The sequence below is a fragment of the Lontra canadensis genome, unplaced genomic scaffold (assembly GCF_010015895.1).
Source record: "Lontra canadensis isolate GAN:19392208 unplaced genomic scaffold, GSC_riverotter_1.0 scaffold56, whole genome shotgun sequence".
Taxonomy (NCBI): Eukaryota; Metazoa; Chordata; class Mammalia; order Carnivora; family Mustelidae; genus Lontra; species Lontra canadensis.
This window is the reverse complement of record NW_022631050.1, coordinates 6,885,590-6,910,792: the sequence shown is the minus strand read 5'-3', so window position 1 is coordinate 6,910,792 and position 25,203 is coordinate 6,885,590. Positions and strand designations below refer to the sequence as shown.

Below are 25,203 nucleotides of genomic sequence, written 5' to 3'. Positions count from 1 at the left end.
TGGTTTTTTTTCCCCCTACAAGAAAACCATACCACATATTTCAGAGGCCTCCAGGACATGGTTGACAAAAGCTAAATCGACATTACCAAGAGAAGTGCACTGAAGAAAATACTGTGAATATAAATATACTCGCACATTCTCTTTATTCCTTATGCAGCTCATAGCCCCACAAAAATCATCAATGTCCTTTTGTATTATCCTTCAAGCATCCCCACTGCACAAAAGGCCTACATCTGGATGTAAATACATCAGGAGAACTCCCAGGAGAATGCTTAGCCTGGCAGGAGAGCACACAGGGAGGGGGGTGGGGTGAGCTTTGTGGAGCAGCTGTCCCAAAGAAGGGAACTGGAAGAGAATGCAAATCCGTTCTCTCCCAAGCTGTTGGCCTCAATTCAGGCAAGTAATTTGCTTCTGTAGGATTAACTCCCCCACCAAAAACTATCTAATCTTTCTATGTACAGATGCCACCAATATCTCTGTAGGTCAATTAATTCTACTGAGGACATCATATACATAGTAAAGATAACATAGAGATATTGAATAAAGACAACAGAAAAATATACGTAAGAACTCAGATAGATGATTTGTCCCTTTAAAAATGCTATAGACAAAATAAAAGGCTTTTTAAATTTTTATTTATTTTTTTATTTTTAAAAATAAAGGGCAAAATAAAATAACTCAACGAGTATTTGTAAATGTTAAATTGAAGACACACACACACAGGACCCTATCAACTCGGGTTTTGTGGGCAAAAGTTAAAAAAAAAAAAAGAAAAAAGAAAGGCAATATTCTGACACGACATACATACACAAACAGTCTCTCTGAAAATGACTCTTCTCTTTAATTTTCCTATCTTGCCAAAATGCTGCTAAAAGGCTTCTTGAGTGGTGGGGAAAGAACCCAGTTGTTTAAAAAATATATATATCTATTGCTTAAGGACAGAAAGGGAAGAATCAAAGGCAAGAACAGCCTCTACTATCTGCCGGTGAAAACCACCAGGCAAGCAATTTCCAGTCTATGTATTCTTGTGTTCTTTTTCCTCTTAGTATCTTTTCCATACTCTCGTTTCCCGGAACTTGACAAGACTCTAATGCCTTTTTCAGATTATTCAAAAAGCATATTTATTTTGAAAAGCTAAAATGTGGTGGAAAATCAGTCATTCCGAGTAGTAATTGTATTGATATTTATATAATATTGGTATTTTTTTATTTATAAAAAGTAAGATTTGGTCGATATTACCTTCTATATTTTATTACATGAGAGAAAAGACCAAACACAAAGCTGAACTTCCTCTGTCCTTCTAGCTTGAGTCTCTCCACGTAGGACAGTTGGGGAAAAAGGACCTGATCAAATAAATGATTCTAAGGAAAGAGGTGCCAGGTCCTAGTGAGGGGGGAACAAAGGCAAAAGGAAATGTAGAAGAAATTAAACTTCCTTATAACTGCAGCCCACTGACAGATACTTGAGGTGGGCAGAACACAACATTCTTCCAGGAACTCCCAATCTTAAGGTTAATGTCTTGCTAGAGGGAAAAACAACCTTAGCTTGACAATAGCTAGGCTGCCAGTGTCCCAAGAGTCTTCTTCAGCATATGAAAATCCTTTTGGAAACTTCCCCCAACTCCATAGTGTACAATCAGCTGCTCCTCACAATCTCAGGGTAGCCCTTTCTCTTCCGGGTCCTGTCCCATACTATAAAAACACATTTTTGCGCTGAAGAAGTCCCAAGAATGAATTCTTGAGGCTCTGAACCCCAACATTTCCACATCACTAGGAGAATGGACATGGCACAAGAGAGGAACAGAAGGAACTGTGCCATGGGAAAAGGGGTGCACAGGATCTGAAGAAAGGGCTGGAGCTGGAGTTGGCTCCTTCCTCTGCCTGCCTAGAACCTCCACCCTTCCTTCACATCTCTGTCCCCATCTCGCCCCACCTTTTCCCCACCAGCCCCCAACTGATCTAAGATGTTTCTAGCCGTTCATTATAGAAGTTCATTATAGAAGTAGATGTTGGCCCAGAATGGCTCTGAGGGAGAGCCAAATGATGAACAGAAATAAAAATAAAGGTATCTAGCCTCGTTTGATATTCTGAGAACAGGGAACTAAAACACTAGTAATTTGAATGATGTGGGAAACAGAGGCAGGAGAAAATTTACTAAATTTCCTTACCCACTGACAAGCCCTTAAAACAGGCAGAATGACATTCCTCTAGGGACTCAACCGCCTCCACCTTAACACTTTGCTAAGGGAAAAGGGCAAAGGGCAATCATAGCTGACTGACCTCCTACCCCCAACCAGGATCCTGTAAGTCTACTTTAACAATTCCTTTGGAAACTTCCTTTATCTCTAGACCCTCCAAGATAGTGTTGACAATCATTCCCAAGCACAGGGCCCACTGATACACAGCTAAAGGGTCTCACACAAAGGTTTTATTACTGGTAATAAATAACCTTTTTTCCAACAATAGCTAGCCCCTCAAGGTCCTGGAAACCTAGCTTCCAAAATTCCTCAGAGACTTACACCATCCCTAACCTCCTACCCAAATTGCAAGCATATAATGGACCACTCCTCACAGCCCCGTGGCAGCAGCTCTTTCTGCCCACGGGTCCTGTCCCCATGCTTTAATAAACCACCATTTTGTACCAAAGATGTCTCAAGAATTCTTTCTTGGTCATCGGCTCCAGACCTCACCCCACCGAACCTTATTTATATTCTAAGACTTCATCATGAACACGTCTTGAACAGGGGTGCAGGGAATATAGTCAGACTGCCTTTCTAAACATCTGCAAATGCACATGTGGATGGCTGACTTCAATGCAGCCCAGTCTGCTCTAGATTCAAATGATGGAAATTTCAAAAATTATTACAATCAACAAAACTACTGGCATTTTGGTATATAAAAATAGCACCGAATACCAGAATAACCCAAACTGAGATTATCACTAAAGTAACTAAATGACTGTTTTCAATGGCTGGTGTACGTTCTAACACAACATGAAAGTTTGGATGTCTGATGCGAAAGCTCTGTCACTGCCACTGGTGCTTAACTCTGAGTGTACATCAAAAATATTCCTGCCCACAATGATTCTGTGGGTTTGGGCCCAGATGTCAGTATTTTTACAAGTTTCTAAGGTGATTCTGACACATACTTCCAGTTAAGACAGAGTGACTGTGTTAGAGGATGTTAAATATTATTCCACTCAACTCCCAAATAGTCCACTTAGTCACAGCAAAATGTTAAGATCTCACACACAGAGCTGCTTTGCTTACAAATCCATTACTAATCTCATCATCTCCCTGGGTTAGTTTTATTTGATGAGTACCACAGTAGCACTTAAAAAAAAAAAAATTTAAACTTCTCTTCTCACACCACCACAAGAAGTTATTTTAAACTAACACCTCAAACGAGGATATAAGAGGGAATCAATTGAGGGGTGAGCTGGGAACTAGCCGTTTATTTTGAAAGTAAAGGTATCAATCCACAGCGTGGAATAAGGAACAGGAAGGAGTGAAGTTAGGATAGAAAGGGGAAGCTAGATAGTCATCAGATTCTTCCTAAAACACATCTTCATGGCACAGATTCACTATTGTTTTTTATAATGATAACAACTCAACATGTATGCTCATGTTCAAATGCAAAGAAAAGCATTCCCTCACAGTATAATCTACTTTCATCATATATTTTACTATAATCTATGAAACTACTATAATCTATGAAACTATTACTCAAACTAACACTAAAAATCAAAAGTTGATTATACTATTTGGATACAGTGGGCCCGTTTCTTTTTTTCTCTTTTTGGAGAGTGGAGGGGCAGAGAGAGAATCTTAAGCAAGCTCCATGACCCTGAGATCATTACCTGAGCCAAAAATCAAGAGTTGGACACTAAACCTACTGAGCCACCCAGGCGCCCCACAATGGGCCAGTCCTTTTTTTTTTTTTTTTTAATATATATATTTTTTAATGTGACAGAGAGAGAGCACAAGTAGGCAGAGAGGCAGGCAGAGAGAAGTGGGGCGAAGCAGGCTCCCCACTGAGCAGAGAGCCCGATGCGGGGCTTGATCCCAGGACCCTGAGATCATGACCTGAGCCGACGGCAGAGGCTTAACCCACTGAGCCACCCAGGCGCCCTGGACCAGTAGTCTTTTTTTTTTTTTTAACATTTTATTTATTTGACAGAGAGAAAGAAAGATCACAAGTAGGCAGAGAGGCAGGCAGAGAGAGAGAGGGAAGCAGACTCCCCGTTCAGCAGAGAGCCCGATGCGGGGCTCGGCCCCAGGACCCTGAGATCATGACCTGAGGGGAAGGCAGAGGCTTAACCCACTGAGCCACCCAGGTGCCCCTGGACCAGTAGTCTTAACCTCAATTTATTTCCTTTGATTTTTTCATCTGTGTATAATGAGAAACTTAAATTTATTAACATACCTTGGGTCAAGAAGACTCCTCAGAAATTTGAAAAGCAAAACCTGGTTCTGAATAGAAAAACAATAAAAAATACAAATAAACATTAAAAAAACAAATTCTTCACACTATGCCAAACTAGAAAACCCCTTTGTTTTATTTCTTTTTAAAGATTTATTTATTTATTTATTTGACAGACAGAGATCACAAGTAGGCAGAGAGGCAAGCAGAGAGAGAGGAGGAAGCAGGCTCCCCATTGAGCAGAGAGCCTGACGCAGGACTCGACCCCAGGACCCTGGGATCATGATTTGAGCTGAAGGCAGAGGCTTTAACCCACTGAGCCACACAGGCGCCCCTAGAAAACCCCTTTAAAGTGCACAAATTTCCATTAAGTCTTCTGTACAGATCTAAGAAATTCTAAAGAGTCATTTGGAGGTCGTTTCCTCCCAGTAATTCACATCACTGTCACACATCCTATTTTGAGTGCAGAAGAAATAAGTGCATTGTTAACCGCCCCTCCCTCAATGGCCCTCTACTAAGATACACCCCTTAGTGGTTCTCAGCACAAGGACCCTGGGAACGGCAGGTACTCTTAACTGTTGTGATAACAATGTGTTCTGGCTACACAGAGGGCTTCACGCTGCCTCACCTGGTCCTCTTCTTGTGAGGATAGCCTATTGGGAGATCATCTAAGTGGGGGGGGGGGGAGTTTGAGGCCCAAACAGCAAGCAGCACCAAAAAAGTTCATTAACTCCCCCAATGAAATCAACTACAGAAGAGACAACACACTGCAACATGTTAGCAGGTAATATGCCATAAAATCTGGGTTCTGTTTCTTCCACTTATTTGCTATGTGACTTGGTATAAACCACTGCCTCTCTTAGCAATTCAGTTTACTTATGTGAAAAAGAGAACAGCAATATCTTCTCTGCCTTCTGCACAGGATAGAGGTGAGAATTAAATGAGATACACCTTAAAATACTCCACGAATATAAATAATGTTTTTAAGTTCTTAAGAAAGCTAAGCAAAATTTATAGCTTAGGTTTTCTTTTTTCTTTATTTTTGGATACATTCAAACCTGTACAAAGCATGGAACTCAAAACTGGAAAGGATTAATGTAATTTAGAAGGTGACATTTAGAATATATTTATCAGTCTTTGATTTTCTATCTTCTCCCTGGTTTATCATTTTGTTTTATTTAATATGATCTTCCTTCTGGTTATAACTTAATATTCTGGCTTTTGTTTTCATTTTAAGAATTCTCAGAACGATTGGTCAGAAGCATATTTCTTGCCACCAAGAAAGGTACGTTATAAAATTTGTGTGGGATTCTCTCATATTCAGTAAGTCTCTGCAATAAACAAACACTTCATTTCCTTAAAAGAAATGTGTATGACTCTACAACAACTCCACAAAAAGCTAGTTTAAAAAAAAAAAAATCCGTGATACTTCAGCTTTTTTATATTTGTCTGATGAGTGACATTATATTCGTTTACTTGTCTTCTCTGTCTCTAAGGATCTTGAGAGACTAAGGAAAATAGAAAATGCTGCACTGGGTAGGCTTACATTTTAAATGACAGTAACAGCACTAAAGATGAGGAGATTCATCAGAAACTGCTGACTTTTTTTTAAAGAGGGGAGAGGCTCTGTGGACTGAGAGTAGTTTTAGCAGAAATGCCCCCTGCCCTCATTATTAGAATGGACTGGCTGACTCTCCACGTACTTCCTCCGTATCCTGAGCAATGCTCTATCTTCATTCAAGTCCAATTATTCTGCAATTGTCTTTTGGCTTATCCGTCTTCTCCCTGGAGCACAGGGATACATGTATGTGTTTTTTATATCCTTGGCACGTAATAGTGTTTCTGGTTCACAGCAGGGACGTAATATTTGAATCCATAGATGTGTCTTTATCTTGAGTTAAAGGACCTCATCAGGCTGGACAGCCAAGCCTGACGTCTGGGAGTCACTTTTAACCTCCCCCATCACCTACAATTCGTTCGAAGCCCTATATGTTTTACTTCACAAACACATCCTGAACCCGTCCATATCACTGCCACTTAATCCCCATCCTCACCATCTTCTGCCAAGACCCTTCACATTCTGACTGGCCTAGCTGGTCTCTGTTCTCCGTATGCTTTCTTTGCAGGTCCACTCCCTACATGATAAAACTAATTTTCTATATAAAATGAATCTGATAATGTTCTTTTGCTGGAAAACTTCAATAATTCTCTAGGTTATCTAGAAGATATGGTATAATTTCTTAGCACTACACATAAGGTAGTTCAGTATCAGAGAGCAAACTCTAGTTTCTAGGCCCTCTACCTTTAACTCCTCCCTCATTCAGACCTTTTCTGGCTCACCTGAATGCTCATCCCACCACTGCCCCCAGCATGTCAGGCTTCACAGACCTGGCCATTCTCCGGGTATGCATGTTGTCTCATGCCTTCAAGTCTTTACATACCCAGAATCCTCTATTTAGAAAGCTATTCTCAATTCTCTGACTGGAAAACTGATGCCTATCACTCAGGACCCAGCCCAGGCATGTCTGGGAGCTCTCGCCAGCCTCAGACAGTCACTCTCTCTCTCTCTCTCTCCTCTTGCTTCTACAACACTTTCTCCACGTGTCTGGTGTGGCACTTATAACCTTGCATGTTATGTAAGTGCTTCTTTCTTCCATAGGGAAAATTAAAGAAAAAGCTGCACTCTTATTTGCAAACCACAGCCTACCATCCTGCCGTACATGGTGAGGCACAGTAAGTGTTTAAATTAATAGATTCCATATCTTTGTCTCTCATGCCAGGTGCCCTCCACTCACTGCCTTGGCTTTCCTCTTGCATAGTTATCCCCTCCTACAATTATGGGCACTTGAGGACTCTAGGTCATGCTTTATGTTGTTGTCATTGTCCTGTTCCCTACTCCTACAACTTGTGGCCCCAACAACAGTGAGCAAAACACACTACCAGCACCGCAATGATAGTGACAAGAGGAATACTATGTTCACTAAATCACACTTCAAATTGAGCATCTCAATATTCAACATTAATATAACTGTATTCTAGCTAAGATTTTCCAAGAAAAATTCTAAATAGTATTAACCCAGTTTGAGGATGACAAAAGTCTGAATAAATAATAAATAACATCAACCTCAAAGAGAATAGAGCTGTAGTTTCTATAGCAGAAAACAAAAAAACAAAGGCGGGGGGTGAAATCTTCTATGGATTACTAATTCTAGATTAAGTACAGGGCATAGTTCTAAAAATGTTTTGGTGATGTTACTATTTATTATGCATAAAGATGAACTCTTTCCAGATGCAGAGATCATCACACAACTGCTCCCAAATATATACACACACATACCATGTGTAGAAAATGCTTAAACGGCAACTATCTGTTGAGGAAATCACTACAAAGTTCTTAAGTGAATACGCAGTAATTGTCTCTCCACTAGATGCTTCTTCCCAATGTATTTTTGCAATATTTACCTGAAGTTTTTTAATGACTGTTTCAATCTGTTCAGAAAAGTGAATAGCAACCAGCTCTGCAGCTTTACAAGGCCTCAGGGATACAAGTTCCTAAAGTGAAAGGAAAAGATAAAATGATCTTTTATGTTAAGTTTAAATAGAATTTCCATAGATGTGAAGCATAATTACCTACTTTAGTATTTTCATGAGCTTCTACACTACACTTCAGAAGACCTCAATATAAGGTCCCAATTTAAAGGCACATTACAAGTGAACAAAATTAGAAATATGCCAGGTAAAACATTAGATTTTGATATAAAAGGTAATTCATGCTTAGAAAATGAAAGCACTAAAACTCTGGATTTAAGCCTTGATATCTATAGGATAAACAGAAGGAACAAGAGCTTTCCCAAATTTCCTGTCAGTGAATTTCACCCTTGAGCTTAAAGTAATAACTGAAGCAAAGAAAAAAAAAAAAAAGGGATAGTTGCAATTTTTCCAGCTAAGAATTTGAAAACTTTACTCCTGATGCCTGGTAGATTTTGAAACAAGGAGTGTCTTAAAACATTTTAAGGTTACAAGTCTTAAATGAGACAAAGAAATTGACAACTGTTTATTAACTACTGTTAATAAGATCTATTTCTATTAAATTTAAGACTTCCAACCTGCCCTCTCCTTGAACTTTCTTAGACATTACTGGATACTTATCTTCCTGAAACTCTCTTCTAACTTGGTTTCTGTGGCCTACTCTTCTACCCTTCCCACTGTATGTTAAAATCGCTAAAATGCAAAGACCAACAACACATCAATGTGGCATATTCTCAATTAAAAATGAGACAAGTTATTGTGACTGCAACATTCATGATATATCTAATATTTCTGTGTACTACCTGTTTTTTAATAATAGTGAGCGGACACAAGTAATTACAGTTTAGACTACTTTTATATAATACATATCAAAATAGATAAGGCACAATTAATGAACAACACAAATGAAAAGGGGATATTATTACCGATCTGAAGGTATTAAAAAGAAATTATTACGAATTTATATCAAGAACTTGAAAATTCAGACAAAATGGATAAAAGTTCCGAGAAAAAAATTGTTTAATAAACTGACTTAACAATTAGAAAAACCTGCATTGATTTTTAATCACTAAGGAAATGAATGAATACTCAAAAATCATTCCATATAGAAAACTCCAGGCCCAAAGAGCTTCACCGGTAAGTTTTAGCAACCATTTAAGGAAGAAATAATGCCAACATTAATTAACCTCTTACAGAGAACAGGAAACCAAACCAAACCAAACCAAAACTTCAACTCATTTTATGAGACTAGCACAATTTTTGACACCTAAATTCAAGAGGACAAAAAAGGAGAACTATAGATAAGTCTTAATCATAAACATTGATACAAACATCCTAAATAAAAACAAAGTCCAACAATATTTGAAAAGGATACTATCAGGATCAAGTTACATTTATCCACAGAATTCAAGGCTCGTTTCATACCAATAAGATTCACCATAACTATATACTAAGAAAGAAAAGGTAAAAAAACTCATTTAGGAAAAAACTGTTAATATACCAGAAACAGAAGCCTTCCATAAAAATCCTTATAGTAAATGTACTAATGTTGGAAATAAAATTTTTTTTAAAAACATTAACAATAGCACTGTTACGATAAAAATATAAAATTGTAACAGTTAATCTAATGAAGAATAGAGACCTATTTTCTCCACAGAGAAAGTTGTAAACCTTTATAGAAGCTCTTGAATAAAGGCTTATAACCACAAGGTCATAGACTGGAAGACTCAATATTGTAAAGATGTCAATTAAATTTAAAATAACAGAGATTTAGTGCAATCCGTGTCACTATCATAAGGATAAAATAATTTTTTTTTGTAGAACCTGACCGGCTAATAATAAAATATATTTAAAAGTACAGAAGGTTGACAGGCAGGGAGGATGGCAGAGTAAGAGCACCCTAAGCTTACCATTTCCCACCAATACAACTAGATAACACCTACACACCTACATTAGTGTAAATTACCCAGAAAATGATCTAAAGACTGGCAGAACAAACTCTCCACAGCTAAATATAGAGAAGAGACGCCAATAAAGCTGGTAGGAAAGGTAGAGACACACTAGGGAGCTAAATGGACTAACGGGACTGTCCACAGGAGGGATGGACACCTGAGGCACAGAGAGGGAAAACAGACTCTTGCATCAGGGAGCCTGCATGGGAAGATGAATCCCCATAACATGGCTTTGAAAACCAGAGAGGCTGGATTTGTGAATTCTTATAATCAGTGGGATTTTAAACTTGGAACTTTGAAAATCAGCATTTTTTTAGTGAGAGAGCGTGGAGGGTGAGAGGAGACTAAGTCTCCACCTTTAAAGAGACAGCACAATAAACAGTCCTGAGGAGATAGACAAAACATAGCAGCACTACTCTGAAAAATGCATCGGACATAGGGGAGGGAGATTTGTTTGCTAATCTCAGAGCATGTGCTAGAGGGGCAGGGATCGTTGGGAGACCTCTCTAGGAACAAAGGAGCTGGTAGGCACCATTTCCTTCCCTGGCACCACTCCCCCCAACCCAAGCATGAACACACAGCCACCTGCAGGAACCAGCAGAGCACCCATATTCTCTTACTTACATATACCACCACTGCACCCCAGCTCTCCTGTGGACATGCCTCCTCCAGCCAGGTCTCCATTCCAAGTCCCCTCCCATAGCAGATCCACACAAACCTTGCTAATAGCATGCATCCTGCCCCAGGGCACTTCAAAGAATCTGACCCCTCCAATCCAGCCAGCCTGGATCCCCAGCAGCTGCAAGTTCTCTCTTGCCAGTGTGGACCTTGCTAGCATGGCACACCCCACTTCCATAGTCTCCTGCAGTTCAGTGCTACCACATCTCTGGCAAACATATGGTCTAACTCACCTTAAGACCAAGGCAGCCCCAGATGGACCCACTAACAATACCGGGACAAACTCTGACCACAAAGGGCAAAGAGCTATTGCAGATAACTGGACTGAGAGCAAAGGCAGCTCAACCACAACAGTAGGATACAGGCAACAGCCATAGAAGACCCACTAAAGCACCAGATTCTGATGAACAGGGGACATCACACTGCAGGCACTATATGACCTCTTCTTCATAAGGCCACGACTTTCAACAGCAGAAGACACATCTGACTCTCCTAACACACAGAAGCAGACACAGAGAGTCCAACAAAAAGAAGAGACAAAGGAATATGTCCCAAGTGAAAACAGGACAAAATCATGGCAAGAGAGCTAAATGAAAGAGATAATATGCCTAATAGAGAATTCAGGTTAGTGGTCATAAAGATACTCAGACTTGAGAGTAGAGGATCTCAGTAAGACTCTTAACAAACAGACAGAAAATATAAAAAAGAACCAAACGGAGATGAAGAACTCAGTTACTGAAATTAAAAATATATTACATGAAATAAATAGCAGACTAGAAGAAGCAGAAGAATGGACGAGTGACCAGGAGGACAGAGTAATAGAAAGCAATCAAGCTGAACAGCAGAGGGAGGGGGGAAAAAAAAAAAGGAAATAGACTTAAGGAATTCAGAGACACCATCAAGTAGAACATTCACATTATGGGGATTCCCGGAGAAGAGAGAGGAAAAGGGTATAGGTAATTTATTTGAAGAAATAATAGCCAAACACTTCCTGATTCTGAGTGCTGTGAAGGGTAAACCTGGCAATTCACAGACCTGTACCCCTGGGGCTAATAATACATTATATGTCAATAAAAAAAATTAAAACAAAAACAAAAACAAACAAAAAAAACTTCCTGATTCTAGAAAAGGAAACAGAAATCCAGACCCAGGAGGCACAGAGAACCCCCAACATAATCAACCTAAATAAGTCCTCACCAAAACACACAGTATTTAAAATGGCAAAAAGTACTGATAAAGAGAGAATTTTAAAAGCAGCAAGAGAAGACAGTTATGTATGAGGGAAACCACATAACGGTGTCACTGATTTTTCAGCAGAAACACTGAAGGTCAAAAGACAGTGGCAAAATATATTCAAAGACTAAAAGAAAAAAAAATCTTCAGTCAAGAAAACTCCATCTAGCAAGGCTACCCATTCAGAATAGGAAGACAGTTAAAGAGTTTGCCAGACAAACAAAAGTTTACGGAATTCATCACCACTAAAACGGTCCCACAAGAAATGTTCTTTGAATGGAAAGAAAGACAATAAGTAAAAGTAAGAAAGCAGGAAACACAAAAGCATTAAAAATAAGTGTGTCTATGAAAATCAGTCAAGGCATTCACAAAATAAATGGATATCAAGTATGCCACCATATACCTAAAACCTAGAAGGTAAAGGAGTAAAATATGGGTTCAAACTTAAGCGACCATCAACTTCATATATGCATAAGGTGTTATATATAATCCTAAGGTAACCACAAATCAAATCAGGAAAAGATATGCAAAAAATAAAGAGCAAAGAATCCAATTATACCACTAAACAAAGCCAACAACAAACAATGAAAGAAGAGAGCATGAGAGAAAGGAACAGAGGAAAATTACAAAAGCAACCAAAAGATTAGTAACAAAATGGCAGTTAAGTACAGACTTATCAATAATTACTTTGAATGCAAAGGGACTAAATGCTCCAATCAAAAGATACAGGGTGACAGAATGGATAAAAAAACAAGACCCATCTATATGAGAGTCATCTATAAGAGACTCATTTCAGACCTAAAGACATATGCAGATCAAAAGTGAAGGGATGAAAAAGCATTTACCATGCAAATGGAAGTGAAAAGACAGCCAGGGTAACAAAACTTATATTGGACAACTAGAGTTTAAAACAAAGAGTGTAAAGACAGAGAAATAAAAGACACTATATAATTATAAAGGGAACAATCCAACAAGAAGATGTAACAACTGTAAATATTTATAAACCCAACATAGAAGCACCCAAATACATAAAGCAGTTAATAACAAACAAAAAGGAAGTAATTGATAATAATACAGTAATTGGGTACTTTAACACCTCCCTTACATGAATGTACAGGATCATCCAAACAGAAAGTCAACAAGGAAATAGTGGCTTTGAATGAAACACTGTACCAGATGGAAATCCACAGATCCATCCAGATATATTCAAAACATTCTATCCTAAGGCAGCAGAAAACACACTTTTTTTTTCAAGTGCACATGGAACATTCTTCAAAACAGATCACAAGTCAGGCCATAACAAGTCCAGACAAAATGAGAAAGACTGAATTCATACCATGCACCTTTTCTAACCACAATGATATAAAACTAGAAGTCAACCAAAATAAAGAGTCTGGAATGACCACAAATACATGGAGGTTAAGTAACATGCTACTAAACAATGAATGGGTCAACCAAGAAATCAAAGAAAAAATAAAAAAATAAATGCTAACGGGGTGCCTGGGTGGCTCAGTCGGTTAAGCGTCTGCTTTTGGCTGGGGTCATTGTCCCAGAGTCCTGGGATTGAGCCCCATGTCAGGCTCCCACTTAGTGGGGAGTCTATTTCTCTCTCTCTCTCTGCCCTACCCTTGGCACATGCTCTCTCCCTCGCGCTCTCTCAAATAAGTAAAATCTTTAAAAAATAAAAAATAAAGGAAACAAATGAAAATGAAAATACAATGGTCCAAAATCTTCAGGATACAACAAAAGTGCTCTAAAAGGGAAGTTTATAGCAATACAGGACTACCTCAAGAAGTAAGAAAAATCTCAAATAAACAACCTAACCTTATACCTAAAGGAGTTAGAGAAGACAAACAAACAAAAACAAACAAACAAACAAACAAAAAAACAAATCCCAAAACAGTAGAAGGAAGGACATCAAAATCAGAGCAGAAATAAATTATATAGAAACTGAAAAAACAGAACAGAGCAATGAAACCATGAGCTGGTTCTTTGAAACAATTCAACAAAATTGATAAACCTTAAGCTAAACTCATCAAAAAAATACAGCAGGCTCAAATAAACAAAATCAAAAATGAAAGAGGAGAAATAACAATGGACACCACAGAAATACAATTATAAAAGAATATTATGAAAAATTATATGACAACAAACTGGACAACCTAGAAAAAATGGATAAATTCCTAGAAACATATAACCTCCCCAAAATGAATCTGGAATAAATAGAGAATTTGAACAGACTGATAACCACCAAAGAAACTGAATCAGGAATCAAAAAACTCCCAGCAAACAAAAGTCCAGGATCAAATGGCCTCACAGGTGATTTCTACCAAACCTTTTTTTAAATTATTATTTTTTAAATTAACATATAATGTATTATTTGCCCCAGGGGCACAGGTCTGTGACTCATCAGGCTATCAAACATTTAAAGAAGAGTTAATACCTATTCTTCTCAAACAACTCCAAAAAATAGAAGAGGATATTCATGAGGGTATGCCAGCATTCCCTGATACCAAGACCAGATACAGACCCTATGAAAAAGATAACTACAGGCAGATATCTCTGATAAACACAGATACAGAAGTTCTCAAAAATATTAGCAAACTGAATGCACCAATACATTAAAAAAATCACTTATTATGATCAAATGGGATTTGTTTCTGGGATGCAAGGGTGGTTCACTATTCACAAATCAATCAATGTGATTCATTACAACAAGAGAAAGGATAAAACCAGATGACCATTTTGATAGATGCATTAAAAGCATTTGGTAAAGTACAACATCTGTTCATGTAAAAACCTTCAACAAAATAGGTGGAGAGGTAACATATCTCAACATAATAAAGGCCACATATGAAAGACCTGCAGATAACATCATACTAAATGGTGAAAAACTGACAGGTTTTCCCCTAAAATCAAGATGATGACAAGAATGTCTGCTCTCACCAGTTTTATTCAACACAGTACTACAAGTTCTAACCATAAGAAAAAGAAATAAAAGGGATCCAAAATGGTAATGAAAAAGTAGAACTTTCAGTATTTGCAGATGGTGTGATACCATACACAGAAAACCCTAAAAACTACTAGAATTGATAAATGAATTCAGTAAGGTCACAGGTTACAAAATCAATACAGAGAAATCCACTGCATTTCTTTACAGTAATAATAAAGTGGCAGAATGAGAAATTAACAAAACAAGCTCATTTAAAGCTGTACTCAAAATAATAAAATAGCTAGGAATAAATTTAACCAAAGAGGTAAAAGACCTGTACTTTGAAAACTTTAATACACTGATAAACTGAAGATGACAAAAACAAATGGAAAGATTTTCCACATTGACAGACTGGAAGAACCAATACTGTTAAAATGTCCATACTACCCAAAGCAATCCACAGATTTAATGCAATCCCTACCAAAGTACCAACAGCATTTTTCACAGAACTATAATAAATACTCCTAAAATTTATATGAAAGCACAAAAGACATGAAGAAGGACAAAACTGGAGGTATCACACATCCCAGATTTCAAGACATATTATAAAGCTGTGGTCATCAAAACGGTATGGTATTGGCATACAAACAAAAAAAAACCAGAATAGAGAGCCTAGAAATAAACCCATGATTACATGGTCAGTTAACCTTAGACCAAGGAGGCAAGAATATACCATGGCAAAAAGATAGCCTCTTCAACAAATGGTGCTGGGAAAAGCAACATGCAAAAGAATAAAACTGGGCCACTTTCTTATACCATACACAAAAATAAACTCAAAATGGATTAAGGATCTAAATATGAGACCTGAAACCATAGAAATCCTAAAGAAGAGCCCAGGCAGTAATTTCTCTGATGTCGGCTATAATAATATTTTCCTAGATATGTCTCCCGAGGCAAGGGAAATAAAAGCAAAAACAAGCTACTTGGAGTACATCAAAATAAAAAGTTTCTGTACAGAAAGGGAAACAATCAAAACTAAGAGACACCCTATGGAATGGGAGAAGATATTTGCAAATGACCTATCCAATAAAGGTTAGTATCAAAACTACATAAAGAATAAAATAACTCAACACTAAAAGACCCCAAGTAGTCCAATTAAAAATGGGCAGAAGACAGGAACAGACATTTCTACAAAGATGACACACAGATGGCAAAGAGACACATGAAAAGATGCTCAATATCACTTATCATTAGGAAAAGCAAATCTAAACTACAATGAGGTATCACCCCACACTTGTCAGAATGGCTAAAAACAAAAACAAAAAAACAACAAAAAACCCCCACAAGAAACAAGTATGGGTGAGGATGTGAAGAAAAAGGAACCCTCGTGCACTATGGTTGGGAATGCAAACTAATGTGGAAAACAGTGTGTAAGTTCGTCAAAAAATAAAAAATAGAGGTGCCTGGGTGGCTCAGGTCATGATCTCCAGGTCCTGGGATTGAGCCCTACACCAGGCTCTCCACTCACTGGCGAGTCTGCTTCTCCCTCACCGTCTTCCTCTGTGATTCCTCTCACTCTCGCTCTCTCTCTCAAATAAATAAAATCTTTTAAAAAATACATTAAATTAAAAAAAAAAAACAGAGCTACCGTATGATACAGTATTCCATTACTGAGTATTTACCCAAAGAATATGAAAATACTAATTTGAAAAGGTATATGCATCCCTATGCTTATGGCTGCATTATTTACAACAGTCAAGTTATGGAAGCAGCCCAAGTGTCCACTGACAGATGAATGGTGGTATATATGCTGACAGAAGATGTGGTATATATACACAATGGAATATTATTCGGTCACTTAAAAGAATGAAATCTTGCCATTTGCAACAACATGGATGGATGTATAAAGGTGAAATCAGTCAGTCAGAGAAGGACAAACACCATATGATTTCACTCATATGTTGAATTTAAGAAACAAAATAAACAAAGGAGAACCAAAACCAAACCAAACCAAACCAAACCAAACCATAGTCTTAACTATAGAGAATGGATGGTTACCCGAGGGGGTGGGGGTGGGAGGATGGGTAGAACAGATGAAGAGGATGACGTGTATACTTAGCACAACAAGCCCTGAGCAATGTATAGAATTGCTGAATCACTATACTGTACATGTGAAAGTAGCACTGTATGTTAACTATATGAGAAGTAAAATTTTAAAAATAAATAAAGTATAAAAGGTCAAGAATAGCCAATACTCTCTTAAAGGTGTCAAGAGTTATTACAAAACAACAGTACTTAGTAGCGTGGCACTGATGCAGAGAGAGAGCAGTGAAGCAGAACAGAGCGCTGAAAGACAGATTAAACACATAGATCCCTGATATGCTTATGCCAAAGTTAGCACTGCTGAGCAATGGGGAAAGGCAACTTTTTAAAATAACTGTTTCTGAGAAAACTGGACATCCATACTTTAAAAATTAATTGGACACCACCATTCCACCAAGTGCAAAAACTGCTTTCAAGAGGACCTAAGATTCAAAAACAAAATAAACAAGCAAGCTGTTAGGCAATAATACAGGAGAATTTCTCCTTTAGAATAGAAGGAAAACATTAATGATCTGACTACCTTAAAAAAAGGAACTTTTCTCCACCCGAATGTTTGTAGCAGCAATGTCCACAATAGCCAAACTATGGAAAGAACCTAGATGTCCATCAACAGATGAATGGATAAAGAAGATGTGGTATATATACACAATGGAATACTATGCAGCCATCAAAAGAAATGAAATCTTGCCATTTGCGACGATGTGGATGGAACTAGAGGGTATCATGCTTAGCGAAATAAGTCAATCGGAGAAAGACAACTATCATATGATCTCCCTGATATGAGGGAGAGGAGATGCAGCATGGGGGGTTAAGGGGGTAGGAGAAGAGTAAATGAAACAAGATGGGATTGGGAGGGAGACAAACCATAAATGACTCTTAATCTCACAAAACAAACTGAGGGTTGATGGGGGGAGGGGGGTTAGGAGAGGGGGGGTGGGGTTACGGACATTGGGGAGGGTATGTGCTATGGTGAGTGCTGTGAAATGTGTAAACCTGGCGATTCACAGAGCTGTACCCCTGGGGATAAAAATATATGTTTAAAAAAAATAAAATTAATTAAAAAAAAAAAGGAACTTTTCTCAAAAGAACCACAGGAAAAAGCCACAGAGTGGAAGACATCCACAACATGTATCACTGAAAAAAGACTTAAGATTCAGGATACACGATGAAGTACAAATCAGTAAGTACAAGAGATATTCTAATAGAAAAATGGGCAAAAGACTTCAACAAGCACATCAAGAAAGGGAATTTAAATGGCCAATAAACAAGAAAAGACTATCAATCTCATTAGTAATTAAGCATACATAAATTTCAAACATAATAAAATATCATGATACACGCACTAGATTGGCAAAATTTTGAAGTCTAGCAAGGATACAGAGCTAATGGAGAATCTCATACAATGCAGGCATATGGTGAAGTTTAATGTATTTATCCCAATTAACTGGCAATTATATAGGCCTTAGGGCAGAGATCATCAAATGTTAGCACGTGTCAAAGTCACCCGGAGGGCTACTGAACCATGCCGCTGGGCCCACCTCCAGAGTTTCAGATTCACTGGGTCTGAGGCAAAGACTGAAACTGCCATTCTATCAAGTTCTCAGCTGATGCTATAATGCTAGACTGCCTTCAGGAAATGCTGTGCTTAAGGTGCATGAATAAGAATGATCATGGATGGAACACCTGGGTGGCTCAGCTGGTTAAGCATCTGCCTTTGGCTTAGGTCATGATCCCAGGGCCCTGTGATCAAGTCCTGCATTGGGCTCCCTGCTCAGCGGGGAGCCTGCCTGCCACTCCCTCTTCTTGCTCAGTCTCTCTAACAAATAAATAAAATCTTTAAAAAAAAAAAAAAAGATCATGGATGCACTTCTTTTAATAGTCAAAAACTAGAAATAGAAATGTTCACTAACAGTAGAAATGAATAGATTTTAATATAATTGTAAAGTGGAATACTACACAAGAATTAAAATGAACCACAACTACTACAACAAAATGTACAAACCTCAAAGAGTAGAACTTCACTTATGTAAAGTTCAGAAAAAGGCAAAACAAACATATGTCTTTTTAGAGATGTAGGCATGTGCAACAGCAGCAGTATATAGAAAGGCAGGAAATTATCAGAATAACCAGGATCCTGGGCGCACTAGGGAAGGCAAGAGAATGTGATCAGAAAAGGATACACAAAAGGAGTCTGGGGTATTAGAAATAACTCAATTTCTTGATCTGGGTCTGGGATGTTTGCTTTTTAAAATGTGTTATTAAACTGCACACTTGTTTTATGCACTTTGGGGGATGTTTTCTATATTTCAAAATGAAAAATATTTTAAAGATTTATTTATTAGAGAGAGTGTGTGTGCACATGTATATGAGCGGGGTCAGGGGGAGGAGGGAGGGAAAGAATCTCAAGCAGATTCCCTGTTGAGTGCAGAGCCCAACACAGGGGTCGATCTCTGAACCTGAGACCATGGTCTGAGCCAAAATCAGGAGTCAAATGCTCAACTGACTGAGCCACCCAGGTGCCTCAAAATGAAAAACATTTTTAAAAATGTAAAGAAACATGTTTTCTCTATATTGGAAAAACCACTGAAACTAGAGATTCTTTACCCAGAATCCACAGACCCAATCTAAGAATAGCTTTTAGGAGGTCTGTGGATCCCTGAGATTGTAAACAAAACTATGTAGCTTGTGTACATGCACAGTATATGCACAATATATGGATCCAAATCTTTCATTAGATTCTCACAGGAGGTCTATAACCCCTCAAGTGTTAAGAAACCACTAATCTATGCACTGTGTCTACTGTCAGAAAATTCTGAGGACCTTTCCCCCTATACAATGAAGGTTGATTTTATTCACATTACTGCAGCCACATAAGTTCTTCAACAAAAAGCCTATATATTTGTAATTGTGGCCTTAAGAAATACTAAAAAGTTCAAGGTGAAAATCTGTGCGGATGTGGGGAAAACAACCTGCAGAAGTAACTGTTGTGCAGTAAAAAATACTTCTTGTTTCTCCAGTATGAGTTTTCTGCTGCATAATTTGTTTACTCATTGATTAATTCATCACGAGGCACAGTTTCATTTTCAGGTATCTGGAGCCCATGTGCTCAAACCACTGCGTAATGCAGATGAAGTGAAATGAAGAAGCAGCCATAATGCAACTATGAAGACAAAGGGAATGATGAAAGGAAAAAGAATACAAAATGATTAAAGAAAAAAAAGATATAATGTATACAGAGAAAGGCTTTCTTGGATTCTTTCCACCAAGATGTATTCAATTTTTTGTTAGCAGGAATAGGGTAACATTAAGTAACATGTATGTTCTCAATCCTACAGATGAAAAAGCATAGCAATTACTTCAGACCACATACCTGGTGACTGACTGCCCCACCGTTCACACCACATGTTTCACATAAGATGCTGTGCACATTTCCCATCTCTCTAAACTTTACAGCCATCAGGAACCCAAACAAAGAATTCATATCACAAGCAATGTTTCCTCAAAATTTCTGAGCTAATCCTTTCTTATCAATTTCCATATGTATAACAATTTTTTAAAGATACTGAATAATCGAAATGGATAAAAGACCTCAACGTGAGACAGGAATCCATCAGAATCCTAGAGGAGAACATAGGCAGTAACCTCCTCGATATCAGCTACAGCAACTTCTTTCAAGATATGTCTCCAAAGGCAAAGGAAACAAAAGCGAAAATGAACTTCTGGGACTTCATCAAGATCAAAAGCTTCTGCACAGCAAAGGAAACAGTCAACAAAACAAAGAGGCAACCCACAGAATGGGAGAAGATATTTGCAAATGACAGTACAGACAAAAGGTTGATATCCAGGATCTCTAAAGAACTTCTCAAACTCAACACACACAAAACAGATAGTCATGTCAAAAAATGGGCAGAAGACATGAACAGACACTTCTCCAATGAAGACATACAAATGGCTATCAGACACATGAAAAAATGTTCATCATCACTAGCCATCAGGGAGATTCAAATTAAAACCACATTGAGATAACACCTTACACCAGTTAGAATGGCCAAAATTAGCAAGACAGGAAACAACATGTGTTGGAGGGGATGTGGAGAAAGGGGAACCCTCTTACACTGTTGGTGGGAATGCAAGTTGGTGCAGCCTCTTTGGAGAACGGTGTGGAGATTCCTCAAGAAATTAAAAATAGAACTTCCTCATGACCCGGCAATTGCACTACCGGGTATTTACCCCAAAGATACAGATGTAGTGAAAAGAAGGGCCATCTGTACCCCAATGTTTATAGCAGCAATGGCCACGGTTGCCAAACTGTGGAAAGAACCAAGATGCCCTTCAACGGACGAATGGATAAGGAAGATGTGGTCCATATACACGATGGAGTATTATGCCTCCATCAGAAAGGATGAATACCCAACTTTTGTAGCAACATGGACGGGACTGGAAGAGATTATGCTGAGTGAAATAAGTCAAGCAGAGAGAGTCAATTATCATATGGTTTCACTTATTTGGGGAGCATAACAAATAGCATGGAGGACATGGGGAGTTAGGAGAAGGGAGTTGGGGGAAATTAGAAGGGGAGGTGAATAATGAGAGACTATGGACTCTGAAAAACAATCTGAAGGGTTTGAAGAGGTGGGGGGGGGGTGGGAGGTTGGGGAAACCAGGTGGTAGGTATTAGAGAGGGCACGGATTGCATGGAGCACTGGGTGTGGTGCATAAACAATGAATTCTGTTACACTGAAAAGAAATTAAAAAAAAAAAAAAAAGATACTGAATAATCACCTATCTTTCACTACAGCACTAAACCCATCACCAGAAGTTCCTCCACCAGCGGATCCTTGCTACAAGGAGAAAAACTGTAGATTTATTATCTCCAAAGCAGTATTACCTCTTTCATTATACTTTTGTTTTTTTTTTTAATTATCAGTGATCCATTAAACAGAATAGATTTAAAAAAACCGACTAACTCTGTTGGTTTTTGAGATGCAGTGTACATGATGAATCTAAGCAAACTAATAGGAGGACCGATTCTGGGGCCCCTCCTAAGAATGCACTGTGATCACATGTTCATCACACATGCATTAGTCTCTCCATTTAGGTATTTATAAGCTCGTTTTCTAAAAAGTTCTTGCTCCAAAGTCAATTCCTGTATTCTTGTAACAGCATGCATAAACAAAATGAGAATCGCCGCTCTGTTACATATGAGAGAGAAATACATCGGAGAGAAAGATGCATTAGAGGACTGTTTGTAAAATTCCCCTCGTGACTGGGGGGAATGGCTCCCTATCCCATTTCAGGGAGGAAGACCAATACTACTCTCAGAGTCATTCAAAGGTTCTAAAAACCCACAATATTCCAGCTTGTCATTCGGCTGATTGAACTTGGGTTATTTTCAGAAGTCGTGATAGGATACATTGTATTATCACATGGACTTTATGAATATAAATACGAGATGAAATAAATAATCTGAAAAAGATGTTAATCCTCAAGTCGATCAACTTAATATGACAGTGGGCGTTACTTAGTTAGCGTATACTTGATTTGGGACATATCCATACAAACGGAGAAGTTTCAAAAGTTTTAATTTAATCAGCACCTCTATATGATCCATTGCTTTCTGCCATACAGACTGCTTCTCCTCTGCACTGTGTCCAGGAATGGATAAGATATTGTGAATGTAGTTAAAGACTTCTTCCTGAAGAACACAAGACAATGCAACTTATTCATTCATTCACTCAAGCAATAATCAATCACTATCCACTATCTGTAACAGTCTTGGTAAGTATCTACAATTTGGAGATGGTAAGCCACTTGTAGTTAGTTAAATTGCTGGAAATCTGACACTAAAGAGAATGAATTTAATGTTTAGGGTAGATTCTTGGAAGTTGTAAATCCACTCCAATTAATTTTGGTCTCAATTCGTTAACCAAATGAGGGAATATCATATACTTTTATCTTTGGTAGAACCTATCTACATTCCTAATTTCATCTCACATCATGCCCTTCTCTATTATCCTTGTCCCTATCCTGCAATACTTTGCTGCTGGCTGTTTGCTTGACTGGCTTCATCTCAAATTCCAAAACCCAGTCTCTATGTTACCTCCTCCGAGATTCCTTCCCTGGCTTCTCTGTAGAAGTCAGTTTCCCCAATATCTTCCCAAGTTGCACCCATTTTCTCCTCTCAAGCACTCATCACATCTGTAATTAAGTATCTGGTTTCCTGTCAGTCTCCATCTCTAGACTGTAAGTTCTAAAGTTGCAGCAACTAGATCTATTTTAATGATCAGTGTATACTGGGCTAATAGTAAGCACTTGATAAAAACCTGGTAAATAAATGGAGAAAAAAAAAACCAACACTGAATCAGCAAACAGATGTCCCAACATTTCTCCTGAACAGTTATACCTACTTAATAGTTATGTCTACCTAATAAGGGGAGGAGAGGACTGAGTAAGAAAAAAAGGGTAAAGCAGTCTCATAACTCACCTCCCTTAGCGGGTCACGTAAGTAGCAATCAATTATTTTGTCATATTGGTGTTCTCGTTCATACATAAACTCGCAAATTTGATAGCTAGAACATAAAAGGGAAAACTTCAGAGTACCAAATAGACAGGCGATTATTAGCTTATTGTTTCAAGAACTTTGCTCACAGAGGTTACGGTCAAGAAAAATGAATATAGTAGACGTTATTTCTACTGTGAAATGAAGTTACAGTATTTAAGGGACAGGAGTGGCTGCCATTCCTCTAAACACATGTTTAAAATGCTGCTGAACATGAATACTATATGTTAGAAGAAATTTCAAAGCTGGGTACAAAATAAATGTTAAAGCAACAATGTGTCACATAAAACCAGTTAATCTATTAGTCATCAATTAAACTATATGATGTTTCTCTGTTGAATTAAATATGGCAAATGAAATAGTCAACAAGTGAGATAAATGTTAACATACTGTATCTTATTTGTTATCTCAAATTCTGCACTGTTTAGAATATGTTTGAATAAGGTAACACAAAAATCTAAAAAACAATGGAAATTTTAAGTAAAGAAAAACTAAACTAGTAAATCACAAGACTTACTTCATTTTCATACTAAAACAAATGCACAAGCACTTTAAATTTACTCAGTGTTAATTTCTGCAAATGTAACTTAATTTCTAGACTTGAAAGACCAGAACTTTCGCATTTAGGCTTTCTGCTGTTATTTATATAGCTTTCTTAATTAAAAATTGGCAATGCATCAACTGGGCCTCCAGGTAGAGAAGTGTAACTTAGGATATGGGAACTAACGTATACGTTAAAAACAACTTACAATTCTGCTTTCTCTGCCATCCGGATGAGCCGACTCTCTTCAAACTGAACTATGCCTCCAGCCTGCAGCAATTCTAAAAGGACCTGAACATTTAAAATAAACACTTTGGAATCTACTTTTATTTACTAGCTCCATAAGAGTCCACTCAACTACACAAACTGTAACTTTTTTCTTGGTTGGTCATATTACTTGAAGTTTTGGCTTGGCTTTCCCATGTATAAGGTACCAGAAGACTACCATCATAATGTTGGTGATACTGTAATTAAGTCTCAGAAAAAGATAAATGGCTCTATTTTTCAAACATGGAAGGAATGTCATAGTGTTTATAAATAAAGTCTTATTAGACTATCTAATTAACCCTCCACTAAGCCAAAAATGTCCATATATTTATCTGGTGCTTTAATATCTCATGGTTCTTTAAAATCTAGTGTCCACAGGCAATATCCATGTTTACATGTTAACTTCTCTAATTAAACACTGGGGTTTCTCATGGCAGCATTACTCACAAGAGGCAAATTGTGGAAACAACCCAAATGTCCCTTAATGGACAAATGGAAATACAAAGTATGGTATATGCATATAATGGAATATTATTCAGTCTTAAAAGGGAATGAAATCTGACACCTGCTAGAACATGGATGAACCTTAAAAACATGCTAAGCAAAATAAGCCAGTCACAAAAGGACAAATGCTGTGTGATTCCATTCATATGAAGTACCCAAAGTAGTCAAATTCAAAGTAGTCAAAGTAGAAAGTGGAATGGTAGCTGTCAGGGGCTGAAGAAGATGGTACTGGGGAGTTATGGTTTAATGGGTACAGAGTCTCAGTTGAGGAAGATAAAGTTCTGAAGATGGACGGTGATGATGGTTGTAAAACAATGAGACAGACTTCAAGCCACTGAATGATATACTTAAAGTGGTTAAAATCAATATTATGGTATATATATTTTACCATAAAAACAAACACACACTGGGGTTCATATAATTAATCCTTACCACACCAAGTAGATGAATAAAAAAGTGACTAGGATGTTGAGACTGAATCATTA

General features: G+C 37.8%; 1 protein-coding gene across 5 annotated transcripts in view; it reads right to left on the bottom strand.

Annotated features, from left to right (window-relative positions):
* Nucleotides 1-25,203, bottom strand: part of VPS8 (VPS8 subunit of CORVET complex) — a 247,168-nt gene that overhangs the window by 90,199 nt on the left and 131,766 nt on the right. For all 5 annotated transcript variants that reach the window (XM_032875548.1, XM_032875551.1, XM_032875549.1 and 2 more), the window contains 5 exons: nucleotides 24,156-24,238; nucleotides 23,332-23,416; nucleotides 22,444-22,542; nucleotides 7,884-7,973; nucleotides 4,425-4,471 (listed from right to left, as the gene is read on the bottom strand). In XM_032875548.1, coding sequence (XP_032731439.1) covers nucleotides 4,425-4,471; nucleotides 7,884-7,973; nucleotides 22,444-22,542; nucleotides 23,332-23,416; nucleotides 24,156-24,238 — 404 coding nt within the window. The remainder of the gene's footprint in view (nucleotides 1-4,424; nucleotides 4,472-7,883; nucleotides 7,974-22,443; nucleotides 22,543-23,331; nucleotides 23,417-24,155; nucleotides 24,239-25,203) is intronic.